General features: G+C 36.8%; 1 protein-coding gene across 7 annotated transcripts in view; it reads right to left on the bottom strand.

Annotated features, from left to right (window-relative positions):
- The window catches only part of AKAP9 (A-kinase anchoring protein 9), a 147,780-nt gene that overhangs the window by 101,780 nt on the left and 25,861 nt on the right, over positions 1-20,139 (bottom strand). For 6 of the 7 annotated variants that reach the window (XM_037507653.2, XM_037507644.2, XM_054692324.1 and 3 more), the window contains exons 4-8: positions 7,107-7,160; positions 6,584-6,754; positions 5,476-5,631; positions 4,230-4,427; positions 502-2,874 (exon numbers count right to left, since the gene is read on the bottom strand). In XM_037507653.2, coding sequence (XP_037363550.1) covers positions 502-2,874; positions 4,230-4,427; positions 5,476-5,631; positions 6,584-6,754; positions 7,107-7,160 — 2,952 coding nt within the window. The remainder of the gene's footprint in view (positions 1-501; positions 2,875-4,229; positions 4,428-5,475; positions 5,632-6,583; positions 6,755-7,106; positions 7,161-20,139) is intronic. The other variant, XM_054692323.1, reaches the window with a different exon arrangement.

The raw sequence follows: 20,139 nt of genomic DNA, 5'->3' as shown, positions 1-20,139 counted from the left end.
GATCCTTCTTCAAGTATAACAAGACCAAAAAATTCAATGGCTTAAATTAAGGTTTTTTTTCCCCCCAGAAAAAATAAAGTTCCATTAACTACTGAGCTATATAAGACATTAAAAAGTCTTAAAAGTTTATTTTCAGTAGTGGAACCAACACCAGCACAAAAATGAAACTCTGAAAGTAATCTTTGGGATTGCAACAAAATAAACTTCCCTACAGCTAACAAATAACTTCCCTCAAGTTATTTGAACTCTGCCTTTCAACATTAAGTGGGAAAGCAGTACTGTATTTTATTTCCTGAACAGAATGTATAACAGATTATCTGAAAGGCAATGATACTCAAGAAAAAAATAAACAGAATGATAAATAAAAGATAGGACCAAAGAAAGTCACATTACAGAGTTCACTTTTATTCTCTTATAGAGAGGTTTGTATTATGATGAAATTTCTTTTAGTATGAAATGTATTTGCACTGTAATTGGCAGGTACAAAAATAATAAACATACCTGTTCTGACTTAAGTACACTAAGTTCCCACTGAAGTTTATCATTTTCACTTGGTTCAGTTGTCCCAAGCAATAATTCATTTGTCAGTGATGGAAAGTGATCAGAAAACATCTGTTTATTTTCTTTTTCAATATTTAAATTTTCCAAAGGAATTTCATCTTCTTCCACTATTTTTGTTTCTTCACCAAAATCTCTGTCTGTTTCAGAAACGGATCTTCCAGAATCACTGCTTGTCACAACTCCATCTTTTAAAGATCTTAAAAGAGTATCACACACCTTTACATTTTCTGTTCTCTTGCGGTTAATTATGATTTCTAACTCTCTACATCTCAATAAAACTTGTTCCTTCTCTTGCTTTAAAGATTTAACTTCTTCACTTAGAAAACTAATCTCACTGTGTTTCTGCTTTAATTGTTCAGAAAGATCAGACAGTCTCTCTGATAGCTCTAACTTTTCTCGTTTAGTTACTTCAAGCTTTTCCATAAGTTCTGTTGTGTCTTTCTCAACAACCTCACCAATTTCCAGTGATTCTGTGATAATAATTTTGTCATCATCAAAGTCTGAACTTTTCATTTTCACTGTAGTTGGATTTGTTCTTCGCAAATGAAGCTCTTCACTAAGTGCTTTAAGCTTACTCCGATACTCTATTTCTTGTCTGTTTTTACTGTCTTCTAAATCAGTTTTTACCTTGAGAAGGCAAGCATAATCCTCCTGTAACTCCTGATAGTTAACTTCAAAATTTTTTTCAGCAAAGGAAAAAGTATTCCTTTGCATTTCAATCTCTCTAGTTAGCTCAGTACACTGTTCTTTGAGCTCTTCATTTTCTCTGAAAAGTGCCTCAATTTCTTTTTGCCAGCTACCATCTTTGGATTTGGACTTAATGGAATCTATGAAAATTAATCTTTCTTCTTGGTTAACAGGAACATTTACTTTTAACATGTCTTCAAGGGCTTTCTTTTCATCCTTAAGAATGTTATTCTCTGCTTCAAGTTGTGCAAATTTTTCTTGAAGGTCATTCTCTTTTTCTTTCATTTGCTTCTCCAGTAGTTCAGTTTTAAGTTGTAGTTCTTGAACTTCTTGTTCAAGGGTACCTTTTTCATTTTCTTCTTGCCTGAGTATTTCAATTTCTTTTTGAAGTTCATTGATTTGAAGAGTCATTTCTTCTGATTTTGAATTCACAAGAGACTGCTGTAAATCTTTCAGCTTTGAAATTTCCAAAATTAACTGATTCTGTTTAGTTATCAAACTGTCTTTTTCAAACTGCATGGTTTCTATCTTTTGGTTCATTTCTTTCTGTAAGCCATCTATCTGCTGTTTATAGTGAATGCCCAAGTTATCTTTAAGTTTTTCAATATTTATTCGATGCTCAATTTCTAAACCTTCCTTAAGTTTGGAAAGCTCTTCTTCGTGACTGAACAGAAGTTGTGTCCTCAGTCTCTCCAGCTCTGCTTCTTGTGATTCAGCCATTCTATCTAAAACAGCATTCTTTTCTCTTTCTAACATTTCAAGTTTTATTTTGTAATTTGTAACCTCTGCTTCATGTTTTAATTCTAGTTCCTTCCTGGATTCAGATGCAGAAACAATCTCAGCTTTCAAATCTTCCACTGTACTAAGGGACTTAAGTGCTCCACTGAGTTTGCTTTCTTGCTCAGCTATTGTCTGTCTAGCTCTCTGAACCTGGTCCCTTGAAAAGCTCAATTCTTCGAAAAGGTCTTCAAGCTGTTTCTGTAAAGCAGATTTTTCTCCTGAAATTACTCCTACTTCTTCCTTGAGTTTTTCCTTTTGAGAGATAGTATCTTGCAGTTTTACATTTAGTTCATTTATTGCCATATTCATTAACTTTATTTGATCTTCATTAATGGCAATATTTGGATATGTTCTTAAAGCATTCTCCATTTCTCCCTTATGTAGTGTTTTAAGTTCATCTATCTGTGACATGTGTTGTTTTATTAACTCTTGTTTCATTTGCACTATCTGTTGACCATACATCTCATCCAGCTCTGCCTGGAGTTGTTCTAACTTTCTCTGTGTTTCTTGTTCCATTCTTTGTAGGATATCAGTTTCAAACCGGCTATCTTTATGATTTTTCTTCTGTAATTCTTCAACTATACCCATTAATTGTTTTATTTCCTCAGAACACTGTCGTTCTTTGTGTTTGGAATTAGTCAACTCTAATTTCATATTTTTTATCTCTTGGTTCTTTTGTATAATTTGATCTTGTAATTCTTCTAGTAATTTGTCTGCAGCTGCTACTTTATCCTTTACCTCAAGAGTTTTTTTTTCTTCTTCTATTATTTTTGTATTTAATTCTTCAATGATTGCCTCCTTTTCCTGTATGTCTTTACTTGAGCGATCCACTTTTTTATCCTGTTCCTATAAGAAGAAAAAAGATGACATTTTTAGTTCCTGGCAACTTATAACACTAAACACTATTACCAAAAGGCTGGCTGCAGTCTGCTTTTTACATAATTCTACAAAAAGTAACGGCCAGGCATGCCTCTCAACATTTTCTAGTCAATGAAATACCAGACTTGTGTACATAACACTACCTGTGAGCAAACACTTCTTGGAAGAAACTGTACTTACATTACTAGAATATAGAACATATTTACCATGAATAAAAAGAAATGAATGCAATTTTTTCTAATTAAAATCTATAAAATTGCACTTTGCTGTGAAAACTTTTCAGATCTTCATAACCATAGTTAAAATAAATAGAAATTTACCTTTATGAAAAGAAAAAGAGAAATTTGGCTATAAAGCTAGATTCTTCTGAAAACTCAGTTTAATATAAGCTAATCAATTCCAATAACTTAGTAATGAGTATTATCTTTTTTTACTGTTTTTTTAAATAATATTTTTTACATCATTGTTCATTTTTATCTTAAAAACCATCAATGTGAAATTCCCACTGCTTTCAAAATAAATTATTTTACATACTTTAAAAGCTTTCTTAAGGGCCTCCCCGGTGGCACAGCGGTTGAGCGCTGGGTTGCGAAGCTGCCTGCAGCCTCTGCAGCTGGTTCGATCCCCGGCTGCTCCCCGGCCACCGGAGGAGGGTCCCACATGGTGAGCAGACCTCTCTGCCGCCCGCTGCTCCCCTCAGCAGTGTACTTCGGTCCTTCTGCCTGCTCTGCTCCCCGCTCTGGCTCTGATGAATTCTCTCACCCTCCCACGCTTCTGACTGTACCCAGTGCATGTATAAACCAAACAAACAAACAAATAATAAACAAATAAATAAATAAGACATGCCTCTAGAAAATTAAAAAAAAATAAAAGCTTTCTTAATTAGAAATTTTGTCTCATGTGAATAAGAACAAAAATACCTGCATTAAAAAAACATTAAAGTTACTGAACTCTGACTTCCTTAACATAAACATACCATTTCTTTTTTTATATATTTATTATATCATCCTTCATTTTTGTACAATGTATGATTTTCCCATGAAATTCCCACCACCAAATCACCTGTGCACCATCACTATAGTCTCTTATGCTCTTCTCACCCCTGTCCTGATCCTTTTCCCTCCTCTTCCCCAACAGTGTGTCTCTGGTCTATGGTTTCCTGTTGATTTTGATTTTCACTTTATTATAGGTATTTTTTTCCCTGATCCCTTATTTGGTTCCTCTACATTCCTCCTATAAGTGAAACCATCCGAAAATTTTTTTTTTTCCTTCTGGCTTATTTCGGTGAGCATAATCCCTTCCAGCTCCATCAATAACCATACCATTTCATATGCTCGAATTTTCTCTTGTAAAAAACTAATTTGCATTTTGAAGTCTTCTTTCTTTTTTTGATAATCTTCTAATAAATGGTCTTGTTCTTCCAGCTGTTGCTGATGAGTGAGAATTTGTTTTTTGGCTTGAAGTAAATCTGCAGCTGTGCTACTGTGAGTGCTGTTTCTCAGAGTTTCACTGGCCTGTAACTTAAAAACAGAAAGAAAACCGAAAGTATTAAATTCTTAAGTGACTGCACTTAGGAACAAACATCTTTTGGGGAAATACTCAGTTCACAATTTTTCTCTGGGAACTGTGCTGGCTCACTGACTTGAGACCCCAGCAAATATGCTGCAATGATTCATCAGATGGGTATGGGCAAATTATCCAACTAAAAAGATATACCTTCCCTAAGAGTAAGTAGTCTAGTAAGAGAGATAAGACTGAGACAGACATGCAGAAAGAAATGGGGCCTGGAAGTTTCCCGATGATTTCTGGGTTCTTGCTATATTTCAGCCTTGTATTTCTGCCTTGAATTCCTTAAGATAAGCCTGTATCCTTACATTAAAAAATTCCTTTTTGCTCAAGCTATCAAATTATTTTTCTGTCACTTGGCAGCAGAAACCTTGATTAATACCATTAGATTTCTATGGCTCTACTTAAAGTGGAATATATTTAGTTAACAGTTTAAAACTCAATTAAAATAAACTTATACCAGGAATGGCAAAGATAGGACAGTACTACAGGCTAATTTCTGCAGAAGTCCATCCAAGGAATAAGTACAAAGAAAGTAACAGTGAGAAACTACCCAAGTTTGAGTTAAATAACAAGACTGTTAACAAAACAAAAGGTATTCACTATTTTCTCCAACATGATATATAAAAAGCAAATAGCTTTTAAATACATTTAAAAGTGTTCTAGGGCCTCCCTGATGGTGAAGGGGTTAAACTATCCGCAGCCACTGAAGCACTGAGTTTGATCCCTAGCTAGGGAGCTATCTGCATGGCACAGCAGACCTCTCGTGTCTTGCTCAATGCTCCCCTCAGCAGTGTATTTGAGTCAGTCTGCCTGTTCTGCAACCCATTCCATCTCTGGTGAATCCTCTCACCTCCCTCAATGCCTCTTTCCTACATCCCAGCTCATGTGTGCATAAATAAATCATTCTTTAAAATAAATAAATAAATAAATATGTTGTTCTAGAAGTGTGAAAAAAATTTATTACTGTAAACCTAGTAATTTGTTACAAGTACTACTTACATGCTGGAATTGAATTTGTAATTTCTGACTTTGTTCTGTCAATTCTAAAAATTCTCTCATTATTTCATCCTTTTCTCTTCTTGCTTGTTGTAAATTAGCAGTGAGCTGGGTTATTATGCCATCTCTTTGTTTAATGGCAGCTTCGAATTCTTGTAACTAAAAGATCAATGAAAATAATAGTGTTAGACATTTTCTAAGTAAAATTGATACTATTATAGGTAACTTCTTCAAAAATATGATATTCAGAACATGTTGACAGAATTATTACAATTTTTTTCTTTCTCAGTGACATTTTTTTTTATTTTTTTAAAATAAATTTTATTTTTATATTCCCATTACAATTGCACCCCCCTTATTTTGACCCCAATCCCTCCCCTCCCCGCCCCCAAAACCCCATAGAGTGTCTCTGGTTCATAGTTGTTTGTTGATTTTGATTTTCACTTTCTTATAGCTATTCGTTTTCCTGGTCCCTTATTTAAGTTTTCTATTTATAAGCAATCTTTTCCATATTTAAAAGCTATTGTTTGCAAGAATTGGTTTTACTTTCAAATCAACTTAAAAAAATTATCTGCACGAAGGAACAAAACACATTATACATATATCCATATATCTACTCCTAGAAGAAAAAGTTGCCTTTATATTTAGGGATGTTCCATGTTCCTAGGCAATACCCTGCAGACTGAGATAATCCTCACTTGTTTCTGGAAAGGATGAAAGTGAAATGTACTGTGTCATCTGTATCCAAGTCCTATTTTGCCTTGTTTTTCTGTCTGCCACAAGCATTGATGTCATTTTAACCACAAAATGTTACTGTACAAATACATACTAATATTTTCAATGAATGTGATTCATTAATATTTTGATGTGGTTGCACCACAATTTTCTCTCAAGTTGATTACAAAAACATCTATTCTACTGAAGTGATTCTGCCTTGATATCTCAAGTTGAGATTTCACTTATGTATTCCTAAATACCAAAAAGGCTGTTTATGAGATGACATTGGGTTATCACTTGAAAACCTCATCTTTAAAGTGTGTATAAATGTTATCTTTCAAATTTTCCATTTCTGTTTTTGTAACAAACCAAAGGTCACATAAGGTAAACATACCTGCTGCAGTCCTTCAGTCCCATAGGTGGTCCTCATTTCTTCTAGTTCTCTGTTTAGTTCGTCAATCTCATGTTGCTTCATAGTTAGTTCATTTTCCATCATCTCCAGGTGAGTCTGACTGTACTGTGCTCCGTGTTCAGAATAAGAATCATCAACACCAAATTCTTCTTCCTAAATCAACGCAATATTTTAAATGATTCAGTACTAGCAATATTTCTCAAGAAGGACTCAAACGCTGAATTGCATAGCAAAGTTCACTTTAAAACATCACTCATCACCTGGAAGTTCACTGGTTATGGCAACTTACTTTTAACATGATATATACCTTGCGAGCAAAAAGAGAGATCTTCAAATTCTATTACAATTGTTTTATAACAAAAGGCAAGTAACTTTGTCCTGTGAAACATTATAAGCATTTAAAAATCACACACAAAAATATTACATGCAGAGAGCTTTGTTAGTAAGCCAGATGTTTTCAAATAGTATAAAACATTAGTATCATGAGTAGTTTTAAATACTGTACCCTTAATAAATTTGTTGGCTTTTCTGTTTTCATCACAAAACTGCAACCATTTACCTGTATGAAAACAATTTCCTGATATGTTAGGACTTTAGATATAACTGAATTTAAAGTTAACAAATATATTTCTACTCACTATATTCATGTGTTTCTTTATGCCTACAGAAAACAAATACAGTGATTGAATTTAAATATTTAAAACACATTGTCTGTTAAATATCTGGACATTTCAGGCCTCCCTGGTGGCACAGGAGTTAGAGACAGCACTATCAAGCTATCAACAGCCACTGCAGCACAAGTTTGATCCCAGTTTGATCCCTGGCCGGCCAGGGAGCAAGCCACACCGTGCAGCAGACCTCGCTTGTCTTGCCCACTGCTCCCCTCAGCAATGTATTTGAGTCAATCTGCCTATATTCTTTCCCACTCTGTCTCTGGTGAATCCTCTTACCCACCTGCACCTCTGGCTTACACCCTAGTTCCTTCACGCATAAAGAAATAAATCTTAAAAATAAATAAATAAATAAATATCTGGACAGTTCAGAAGTCAATTATTCATTCCTCAGATATTTGAATGCTTACAATGCAAAAGACACTGTATTTTTCATTTAAGTGAAAAAAGTTCAAAATACATATTAGTATGTTTCTATTTTGTCTTCCAAAGGACAACTATAAACCTCATGTTACTAGATCCTCTTTAAAAAACACTGCTTTAAAATCATTTAAATGATTATCTTTTGATTAAAACTTCTATCTTTTAAAATTGTTTACTGGTACAAATTTATTTCAGGCTGGTAAGCAGGTCAAGATGTAGGAGATGAAGAAGTGAGGAGCTTTCCTATGGGAGAAGTACAATGACAAGCATGTAACCTGGATGGATGTAGTAAATGTCAATTCCCATAAGTTTCTTTTTAAGATTTATTTATTTATTTATACAAGCACTAAGTACAGTCAGAAGCGCGGGAGGGTGAGAGAATTCACCAGAGCCAGAGCGGGGAACAGAGCAGGCAGAAGGACTGAAGTACACTGCTGAGGGGAGCAGCGGGCGGCAGGAGAGGTCTGCGCGCCATGTGGGACCCTCGCAGGTGGCCGGGGATCGAACCGGCGCTGCAGAGGCTGTGGGCAGCTTCTCAGCCCAGCGCTCAACCGCTGAGCCACCAGGGGATGCCCTCCCATAATTTTTTAATGCCTGTCTCTATCAGAAATTTTTGTGGGAAAGGAAAATAACGGTGTATATCTCCAGGGTTAACCTGGTGGGATTAATTCCAGATCTATTTAACAAGTCCCTCCTTCCCCCAACAGCACAAAAACGAACATCATTCGCACTTATATCTTGATTATTTAAATTATTTTTAATACTATTTACAATAATGAAGTTTTTACCAGTGAAATACGTAAGATGTACTATCCCAGAATTAGTAGTAGATACATATTTAGAAACTTTTTTTTTAAAGATTTATTTTATTTATTTATACAAGTACTGGGTACAGTCAGAAGCGTGGGAAGGTGAGAGAATTCACCAGAGTCAGAGCAGGCAAACTGAAGTACACTGCTGAGGGGAGCGGCAGGCGGCAGGAGAGGTCTGCGAGCCATGTGGGACCCTCACCCGGTGGTCGGGGATCGAACCAGCGCGAACCAGCGCTGGAGAGGCTGCAAGCAGCTTCGCAAGCCAGCACTCAACCACTGCGCCACTAGGAAGGCCCTTAGAAACTCTTAATAAAGGCCTCCCTAGTGGTTCAAGGGGTTAAGACACAACCTATGGAGCTATCCACAGCCTCTGCAGCACAGGTTGGATCCCTCAGTTGCCCAGGGAGCAACCCACATGGCGCAGCCGACTTTTCCTGACTCGGCCAATGCTCCCCTCAAGCAGTGTACTTTGGACAATCTGCCTACACTGTTTCCCACTCTGTCTCTGGTAAATCCTCTCACTCCCCACTTCTCTGGCCTGTCCCCCAGCTCTTGTATGCATAAATAAATAAATCTTTAAAAAAAAAAGTCTGAGTTCCTTATAATTCTATGTCCACAGACTGGAAGATTTAACACTGTTAAAATGTCAATATACTAAAAGCTATCATCAGAGTCAATGCAAATTTCTACAAGAATAGAAAAACGTGTTTTACTGATAGCAAAGGCAAATCTGAAAAAGAATAAAGTAGGAGGTAACATACTTCCTAGTATCATAAATTTTTTAAAGATTTTTTTTATTTATGCATACAAGAAGTGGGGTGAAGGCCAGAGGTGCAGGGGGATGAGAGGATTCACCAGAGTCACAGTGGGGGAGCAGAACAGGTGGATCTACTGAAATACACTGCTGAGGGGAGTAGTGGAAGAAACAAGAGCGGTCTGTTGTGCCATTTGGGTCAGTCACTGGCTGGGGATGGAACTCATGCTGCAGTGGCTGGTGATAACTTGATAGCGTTGACTTCACCCCTGTGCCACCAGGGAGGCCCTGATATCATACATTTTAAAGTTATAATAATCAAAACTGTATGACACTAGCATAAAAAATAGATCAATAAAGCAGAACAGAGAGCCCAGAAATAAACCCAAACATGTATGTATGGTGTCAACTATTGTTTGACAAGGGTGTCAATAATAATCAATGACAAAAAGACAATCTCTTTATAAATGGCACTGGGGGAAAATGGATATTCATAATAAAAGAATGAAATTAGACTCCCATCTTACACCAAATTTAAACTCAAAATGGATAATAGACTTAAATGTAAACCATGAAATGAAGTAATCCCTAAAAGAAAACATAGGAAGAAAGAGCCTTCACATGGGTCTTGACAAAAATTTTACTGGATATAAGATCTAAAGAACATCCAACAAAAACAAAATGAAACAAGTAGGCATAGATCAAACTAGAAAGCTTCCGTACAATTAGCAAAGTGAAAAAGACCACCTACAGAATGGGAAAATATATTTATAAACCATAAATCTGATAAGGAATTAATTTCTGAAATAAAGAACTCAATATAACTCAGTAACAAAACAAACAAATAATCCAATTAAAAATGGGCAAAGAACCCGAATAGATACTTTTCCAAAGGAGATAAATAAATAGCCAACAGGTACATGAAAAGATGTTCAACATTACTAATGCTAGTCATTAGAGAAATGCATATCAAAACTTTCATGAAATATCACCTCATACCAGTCAGAATGGACATCATCAAGAAGACAAGAGAAGTGGGAGTAAGATTTTTGGTGGGAATCATAACATATTATACACAGATTTTGAAGTATAATGTATATCTGAAACCTATGTGTTGTTAGAATACAATATTACTTCAATAAAAAATGTAAAACAAGATAAGCAACAACAAATGCTGGTGAGAACTTAGGAAAGGAAACCTTTCCGAACTCTTGGTGGGACTGTAAATTAATACAGCCTTATGGGAAACTATGAGATTCCTAAAAAAATTCAAAACAGAACTGCCATAGGACTCAGCAATTCCACTTCTGGAAATACAGACAAAGAAAATGAAAATATTAACTCAGAAAGGTATTTGTACCCCCAAGTTCAAAGCAGTATTATTTATAATGGCCAAAATATGGAAAACAACCTAAGTAGTGCCCACTGATATAAATGGATAAAGAAGTTGTGATACACACACACACACACACACACACACACACACACACACCCCAGACTCACCAGACACAGTGGCATAATATTCAGCCCCAAAACCCAAGGAAATTCTGACTTTTGCAGTAACATGAAAGAACACTTTGCTAAGTAAAATAAGTGAGATAAAGAAAAATATTGTTACGTTCTCACCAACACATACACTCCAAACTCAACAAAAAAAGGCCAGATTTGTAGTTACCAGAGGTGGGGGGTTGGTGGAAGGAACTGGAGTAAGGTGGTTAAAAGGTACAAACTTCCCGTTATTACAGAAATACTGGGGATATAATGTACAATATGATAACTAGTTAACACTGCTGTATGATAAAGTTAAGAGAAAAAAATCCTAAAAGTTCTCCTCATAAGGAAAAAAATTTTGTTTTTTTATTATCTGTATGAAACAATGGATGTTAATTACACATATTATGGTATTCATGTCACAATATATATCCATCAAACCATTACGCTATTTATAATTATACCTTAAATGTATACATTAATAATTATGAATTATATCTCAAAAAAACTGGAGGGGAAGAAAAGAGTTCTACGGTCAGAGTTTGAGGCCTCTTCTGTCTCCCCTAAGTATAATTAATGAAAAACAAAGCTAAAAACAATAACCTTTATGATAATAGAATATTGCAATTTGTGGAAACTATCAGAAGGCAGGAATAAATACTCTTATCAAGATGATTAATATCAAAACACTTGCAATAACTTTCAAATTAAATTCTTCTAATTTTTATTAGCTTTTCTTGATTCTGAAATGAAGCATCTGGATAAGCATCTATTAAAAATTTCATTTTGGAGTAAATGTAATGAAATAGATTTTATAAATAACTTCAAATATATTAAACAACAGATAACACATTATATAGAAATGAAATCACTGCTACATAAATTAGATGTTTATAGTAGTTATTTCTAACGTATTCTATGTAGCCAACATTCAGCTTAATTTTTCTCTAAGATAAGCAATTGTTCAATACTTGAACAACACAAGTATTAGCTTCTTAAAAACTATATGACTGCTTTCAAAACTTATTATAGGGGTCTCCCTGGTGGCACAAGGTGTTAAGACACAATGCTAAAAGCGATCCATATACTCACTACAGCATGAGTTTGATCCCTGGCCAGGGAGTTAACCCACATGGTGCAGCAGACCTCTCTTGTCTCAACCTGCTGCTCTCCTCAGCAGTGTATTTCAGTCAGTCTGCCTGTTCTGCTCCCCACTCTGTCTCTTGTGTATCCTCTCACCCCTGCCCTGCATCTCTGGCCTGCACCCCAGCACTTGGATGCATAAATAAATAAATCTTAAGGAAAAAAATTTATCATAATGAATAAAATAATTAATTTTACATTTACATTAAAAAAATTTTAATATCATACAAATACATAAGAAAAGGATATTTACTGTACTAAAATGATACTTCAATAGAATCAAAACACTCAACAGAATATTATAAGGGCTATGGCTAAAATCAGGTCAAATTGTGAAAAATAATTTCATAATTTGTTCAATATAATCCTCTAAATCATTGTTTTTTTGCATTCTAAATCAGTAAATCATTTTAGTCTTTGTGAAAAACATTAAAAAGTATCAAGATAAATCATAGTAAAGTGATACATCTTTTTTTTTTTTTTTTTTTTTTAGAGGCATGTTTTATTTATTTATTTTATTTGTTTGTTTGTTTTGTTTTCACATGCACTGGGTACAGTCAGAAGCGCAGGAGGGTGAGAGAATTCACCAGAGCCAGAGTGGGGAGCAGAGCAGGCAGAAATCTTTGTTTGCAAAATATACATATGTATACATGTACACATGTAATTATTCACGCAAATATTCAGCAAATGTAACTGTGAATATATAAAATTACATATACATACATGTAAAATATACTTTTTTTTTTTAATCTTAAATTTTATTTTTATATTCCCCCATACAATTGCAAACACCCCATTCTGACCCCAATCCTTCCCCTCCCGCCCCCCCACCCCCCAAAAAGTGTCTCTGGTTCATAGTTTTTTGTTGATTTTGATTTTCACTTTCTTATATTCATTTTCCTGGTCCCTTATTTAAGTTTTCTAGATTCCTGCTATGAGTGAGACCATCCGGTATTTTTCTTTTTCTTTTTGGCTTATTTCGCCGAGCATGATCCCTTCCAGCGCCATCCATGTTGCTGCAAATTGCATGTGTTTATCTTTTTTGAATGCTGAGTAATATTCCATGGTATATATGTACCACATCTTCTTGATCCAGTCATCTACTTTTGGGCATTTGGGTTGTTTCAAAAGCTGAGCTACTGTAAACAGTGCTGCTATAAACATAGGGGTGCAGGTGCTCTTTGGAATTGATGTTTCTGTGTCCTTTGGGTAAATACCTAGGAGTGGAATTGCTGGATCATATGGAAGCTCTATGTTTAGTAGATCCAGAAATCTCCACACAGCTCTCCATAGTGGCTGGACCAGTTTGCACTCCCACCAACTGTGCAGAAGAGTTCCTTTTTCTCCACACCCTCGCCAACATTTGTTGTTGCTAGTTTTTTTAATATGTGCCATTCTCACTGGTGTGAGATGGTATCTCATGGTAGCTTTAATTTGCATTTCCCTGATTACAAGTGATGTTGAACATTTTTTCATATGTCTGTTGGCCATTTGCATTTCCTCTTCAGAGAAGTTTCTTTTTAGCTCTTCTGCCCATTTTTTGACTGGATTATTTTCTTTGTTGTTGCTGAGTCTCATCAGCTCTTTGCAGATTTTTGTGATCAGTCCTTTATCATTAGTGTTGGGTGCAAAAATGTTCTCCCAGTTGGTGGGGTTTCTCTTTGTTTTTGTTATTGTCTCTTTTGCTGTGCAGAAGCTCTTTAATTTGATGTAGTCCCAGCTGTTTATCTTTGCCTTCACTATCACTGCTTTGGGTGATGTGTCTGTAAAGATGTCTTTGATGTGCAAATCCCGTAGTGTTTCGCCTATATTTCCTTCTATGTATTTTATGGTTTCAGGTCTTATGTCTAGTTCTTTAATCCATTTTGAGTTGATTTTTGTGTATGGTGTTAGGTAGTGGTCAAGCTTCATTCTTTTGCATGTAGCGACCCAGTTTTCCCAGCACCATTTATTGAACAAACTTTCTTTGCTCCAATGCATAGTCTTTGCTCCTTTGTCAAAGATTAGTTGACCATAAATCTGTGGGTTTATTTCTGGATTTTCTATTCGATTCCATTGGTCTGTATGTCTGTTCTTGTTCCAATACCATGCAGTTTTGATGATTATGGCTTTGTAGTATAGTTTGAAGTCTGGGAGTTTGATGCCTCCATTTCCTTCTTTTTTTTTTTCAGTAGAGCTTTGGCTATTCGGGGTTTTTGGTGATTCCATATGAATTTCATCAATAATTGTTCTATTTCTTTGAAGAATGCCATTGAGATTTTGATTGGCATAGCATTGAATCTGTATATTGCTTTTGGTAGGATGGCCATTTTAATAATGTTTATTCTTCCAATCCATGAGCAGGGGATGTCTTTCCATTTCTTTGTGTCTTCTTCTATTTCTTTTAACAGGGTTTTATAGTTTTCTTTGTATAGGTCCTTTACCTCTTTTGTTAGATTTATTCCCAAATATTTGATTTTTTTTGTTTCAATAATAAAAGGGGTGGATTTTTTGATTTCTTCTTCTTCAGATTTATTGTTTGTGTATAGGAAGGCTACTGACTTTTGTGTGTTGATTTTGTATCCTGCCACTTTACTGAACAGACTGATGAGTTGAATTAGTTTTTCTGTGGAGATTTTGGGGTTCTCTATGTATATTATCATATCATCTGCAAATAGTGATAGTTTGACTTCTTCTTTTCCTATTTGGATTCCTTGGATGTCTTTCTCTTGTCTTATTGCTCTGGCTAGGACTTCCAGTATTATATTGAAAAGCAGTGGTGAGAGTGGACATCCTTGTCTTGTTCCAGATCTTAATGGAATTGCTTTCAGCTTTTCACCATTGAGAATGATACTGGCTGTTGGCTTGTCATAGATGGCCTTTATGATGTTGAGGTATGTTCCTTGTATCCCAAGAATTTCAAGGGCTTTTATCATGAATGGGTGTTGCCCTTTGTCGAAAGCTTTCTCAGCATCTATTGATATTATCATATGGTTTTTATATTTCTTTTTGTTGATGTGTTGGATAACGTTGATTGATTTTCGGATGTTAAACCATCCTTGTGCCCCTGGAATGAATCCAACTTGGTCGTGGTGAATTATCTTATGGATACATTGTTGGATTCTGATAGCTAAAATTTTATTGAGGATTTTTGCATCAGTGTTCATTAGGGAGATTGGCCTGTAGTTTTCCTTTTTTGTGTTGTCCTTATTCGGTTTTGGTATTAGTGTAATATTGGCTTCATAGAACGTGTTTGGTATTGTCCCTTCCTTCTCAATTTTTTGGAAGAGTTTGTGAAGGATAGGCACTAATTCGTCTCTGAATGTTTGGTAGAATTCATTTGTAAATCCATCAGGTCCTGGGCTTTTGTTTTTGGGGAGGTTTTTGATTACCATTTCAATTTCGCTAATTGTAATTGGTCTGTTTAGGTGTTCTATTTCTTCTTTATCTAGCTTTGGGTGATTGTAGAGTTGTAGGAATTTGTCCATCTCCTCTAGATTGTTGAACTTGTTTCCATATAACTGTTCATAGTAGTTACTGATTATTCTTTTGATTTCTGCTGTGTCCGTTGTGATTTCTCCTCTTTCATTTCTGATCCTGTTTATTTGTGCTTTCTCCCTTTTTTCCTTTGTGAGCCTGGCTAGGGGTTTGTCTATTTTATTTATTTTTTCAAAGAACCAGCTCTTGGTTTCATTGATCTTTTGGATTGTTTTTTTAGTTTCAATTTCATTTATTTCTGCTTTGGTTTTTATTATTTCTTTTCTTCTACTGGATTTGGGTTTTTTTTTGTTGTTCTTTTTCTAGATCTTTGAGCTTCGAGATTAGGTTGTTTCTTTGAGTTCTTTCTTGTTTTTTGATGTGAGCTTCTATTGCTATATATTTTCCTCTCATTACTGCTTTTGCTGCATCCCATACATTTAGGATATTGGTGTCCTCCTTGTCATTCAATTCAAAGAATTTTTTAATTTCTTCTTTGATCTCCTCATTAGTCCAGTGGTCTTCCAGTAGTGTGGCTTTTAATCTCCATGAGGTAGGATAGTTCCTTGCCTTCTTTTTATGATTTATTTCTAGTTTGATGCCTTCGTGGTCAGAAAAGATGGTTGGTATGATTTCAATCTTGGTGTATCTGTTGATGTTTGTATTGTGCCCCAGTATGTGATCGATCCTGGAGAATGATCCGTGTGCGCTTGAGAAAAATGTGTACTCCTTTTTTTTTGGGTTTAGTGTTCTATAGATGTCTGTTAAGCCCAAATGCTCTAGGTCCTTATTTAGAGCTTTAGTTTCTTTACTTATTTTTTGTCTTGTTGATCTATCCATTGTTGATAGTGGTGTGTTGAAGTCTCCCACTACGTATGTGTTTTCTCTGATGTCTGTTTTCAGAGAGGACAACAGTTGTCTGATATATTTTGGTGCTCTTTCGTTTGGTGAGTATATGTTAATGAATGTTATTTCTTCTTGAAGTATTGTCCCCTTAATCATAATGTAGTGACCATTGGGGTCTCTTTTTATTTTTTTGAGTTTGAAGTCTGTTTTATCTGATATAAGTATAGCTGTTCCTGCTTTCTTTTTTGGCCCATTTGCTTGTAGGATTGTTTTCCATCCTTTGACTTTGAGCCTATTTTTATCTTTTGTAGCTAAATGTGTTTCCTGGAGACAGCAAAAGGTTGGGTTTTGTTTCTTAATCCAGGCTGCAACTCTGTGTCTTTTTATTGAAGAGTTAAGTCCATTTACATTTAGAGTTAATATTGATATGTTAGCATCTGTATTTGCCATTATGTTTGTCTTTCCTTTGATTTTATTTATTCTTTTAATAACTTTTTTTTTTTTTTTTTTGGTCTTCTTTCGTTGTTATTCGTCCCTCTGAGGTTCTGGCTTTAGGATGCCTTGTAGTATTTTTTGGAGTAGGGGTTTATTCGTAATGAAATTCCGGAGTTTCTCTTTGTCTGGGAAGGTCCATATTCTTTCTTCATGGAGGAAAGAGAGCTTTGCGGGATAGAGTATTCTTGGTTGGCATCTGTTTTCTTGGAGTCTGTTGACTATGTCCCTCCACTCTCTCCTTGCCCGTAGTGTTTCTTCAGAGAAGTCTGATGTCAGCCTGATTGGTTTTCCTTTGAATGTTATCTGTTTCTTCCCTCTTGTCAGCTTCATTATTTTTTCCTTGTCCTGGATTCTTGGGAGCTTTACTATTATGTGTCTTGCTGTGTTTTTCCTTTCGTCGTGGAAGTTTGGTGTTCTTCTTGCTTCTTGTATATCAATTTTCAGCTCCTTCTTCGCATTTGGGAAGTTCTCTTCAATTATCTCCTGGAATATTTTCTCTGTTCCTACATCTCTCTCCTCTCCTTCTGGAATTCCTATAACTCTTATATTTCCTTTCCTCATGGAGTCAGATAGTTCCCGAAGTCTTTCTTCATTCTTTTTCCTTCGTACTTCTCTTTCCTTTTCTGTTTTGGTTCTTTTTATTTCTGTGTCTTCAAGAGAACTTATTCGTTCTTCCATTTCATCTATTCTGCTTTCCTTGCTTTTCCCGGAGTTCTTTAGTTCCTCCATTAATTCTTTGATCTCCTGCATTTCTTTTACTTCCCTCTTTAGGGACTCAATTTCATTCTTCTGACAATTGTTTTCCCTCTTTAGGGACTCAATTTCCTTCTTCTGATCTATCACTTTTTTAATCATGGCAATTTTAAATTCTCTTTCTGGAAGGCTCAGAAGTTCTTCCAAGTTGCTGTCGTTGCAATCTGGGGAGTGGTTTTCTTTTTGTGGTGTGCTTCTTTCCTGAGGAGTTGTTAGGTTGCGTGTGGTTCTTCTACTCCCTACTGTCTGTTTTCTAATTTGTCGTATGCGTTGGGACACTGTGTTGCTTGGACTGACTGGTATCTTGGGTGAACTTCTCCGCTCCCCTCTGGCTCTTCCAGGAGCCATCTCTGTCTTCTGGGGGAGCTTTCTGCTGGTTTTAGGCAGTTTTTACTGAAGAAATGTCCCTGTTCTCAAATGGCGAAGCGGGATGCAGTCCCTGCGCCTCCGGTTTCAGGCACACTCTTCTGCGCACCAGGTCTGCCCCGGACGTGGGTGCCTGCTCCCTCTGTGGGCTCAGACTGCTGGTCGGAAGGGGCCTGGCGTGGAATAACTTCCCGGCTGGCCACTGGATCCTCCAGAAGCCTTCTGCCCTTTTCAAGCAGTCTTAAGAAATTTCCTGTTCTATGGGGTGTTAGTGACTTTTTTTTCCTGGTCACTAGGTGGCGCCAGAGATCTCTCCTATTGTCCTTGGGGGGCTGTTTTTCGCCTCCCCCCACCCCGTGGGACAGGGAACAGAGCGGGAATGGTAGGGTACACCTCAACAGCTTTGGGGTGCTGTGTCTGCCTTGTGCCCCACTGTCGTGGAGAACCCACGCCCCGAATTTTCGTGCCCGGGGTCTCAGTTCAAAGCCCTCAGTTCCAGGACGCGGGCTGTAGCCCAGTTCAGTGGCGCGGGAATGGCGCCTTTTACACTGCTCCCGTGCCTGGGTGCCTGGTTCCTGCTTACTCAGGGAGGGACCTTCACCTCAGTGAAGACCTCCGCGCGTCTCCCCGCAAGCCTAGGTCGTCTCCCCGCAAGCCTAGGTCGCAGGCGCGGGTACCTGGGCAGCCGCGATTCCGGTCTGCACTTGCTTTTCAAGCTCGTTGAGCGCGCCGCGTTTCCGCGCAAGCTTACCGGCAGCCCGGGCTGTGTGCGCGTCTCCCAGGGTCTTTGTTCTTCTCTAATGGCGCCCGGAGCTGTTCGCTCACCGCCGTGGCGGATCCTGCAGGGTTCGCCTCAGCTCCCGTTCACGGGGTGTGGTGGCTGCAATAGTTCCTTTCCACTCACAGTCCCGCTTGCTGCGTCGTTTGTTCTTGTTGGCCGTTTTGGTTTGTTGTTTTCCTCCTCTCTGCGGGTCGGAGAGTGCCGACTCTGTGGGCGGGGGAGGGGAGCAGGGTTCTGCGCTTCCCTCCCTTCTAGTCCTCTTTTATGGCCACTTTCTTCTTCGGGTAGTTTGCTGGAGTCACCCGTTTATCTTCCGTGTCCCAGTTCTCACTGGGACCTGCCGCTTTTCCTCCCTATTCACTTTTTTTAATGGGAGATCTTACTCGCAGCGTCTCCTCGCCGCCATGTTGCTCCGCCCCCTCCTAAAATATACTTTTTATTGCTGAACTATGGCAAACATACTAACTTTTATCTCTAGGATATTTACATACCATTTGTACCTTGCTTTGAAGCACATTATTTACTAGGTATCACAGATATGTAGTTTCAATATGATTTTTTGAACCTCAGAATCCACACCAATTTAATGTAAAAAACCATGAGCAAAAAATGTTCTATTAAAACAATAATTTCCAATATTATTTACTTTTTCATAGAGAATCTGAAAATCCCAGTCTTTTGATGTTTTATGCTTTCAAATTTGTGTCAATAAAAATTAAATTTTATTCTATTATCCCAACATGAGAAAATGGCCATATAAATTTCAACCAAATTTCAAGGGGTATGCATCATATGATCTGACCTGTAGCACCTGGCTGATAAAAATATCTCTTAGGTGTAAAGAAAAAAATACACATTGCAGAGTCCTAAGGTGCCCCGATGACAGGCAGTTCAAGCACCAAAGCAACTGAATCCTTCAATCAAGAAAGACAAACTATAAGAATTAAGGCATTCAAATATGGAAACAACCAAAATGCCCCCAAAACAGATGAAAGAATCAAGAAAATGTGGTGTATATACACAATGAAACAATACTCAGTGATCCAAAAAGATAAACTCATAACATTTGCAACAAATGGATGTAGATGGAAGGGATTATGCTTAGTGAGATAAGCCAGAAGGAGAAAGGTAAGTATCAGATGGTTCAACTTATATGCGAAATATAGAGAGGCCAAGCAAAGGATCAAGAAGACAAAACTGGCAAGCTGACTCAGATCTGAGGTATACAACAGGGAAGGGGGAGGGAGAGATGTTGAAAAAGGGGAGGGAAGAGCACAAGGGACTGTGCTGATGGATCACAGTCACTATGGTAGTTGGAGAGTTATGGGACTACACCTGAAGGAAGAAATCAAATACAGTCCAAAATTAACAAGGACATAAAACATAAATATTAAAAATAAAACAATTATTAAAAAATAAGAAAAATAATTAAGGCATTACAAAAAGAGAAATGCAGCATTTTCATATCTAAGTCCAAAATTAAAGTCACATGAAAGGATACTCTGATTTGCAAGTTGTGATTTTAAATTGAGATACTTGCCATAGAA

The sequence above is a fragment of the Talpa occidentalis genome, unplaced genomic scaffold (assembly GCF_014898055.3).
Source record: "Talpa occidentalis isolate TD23 unplaced genomic scaffold, MPIMG_talOcc4v2.1, whole genome shotgun sequence".
Classification (NCBI taxonomy): domain Eukaryota; kingdom Metazoa; phylum Chordata; class Mammalia; order Eulipotyphla; family Talpidae; genus Talpa; species Talpa occidentalis.
The sequence above is the reverse complement of the archived record's forward strand: the minus strand, read 5'-3'. Positions and strand labels throughout refer to the sequence as shown.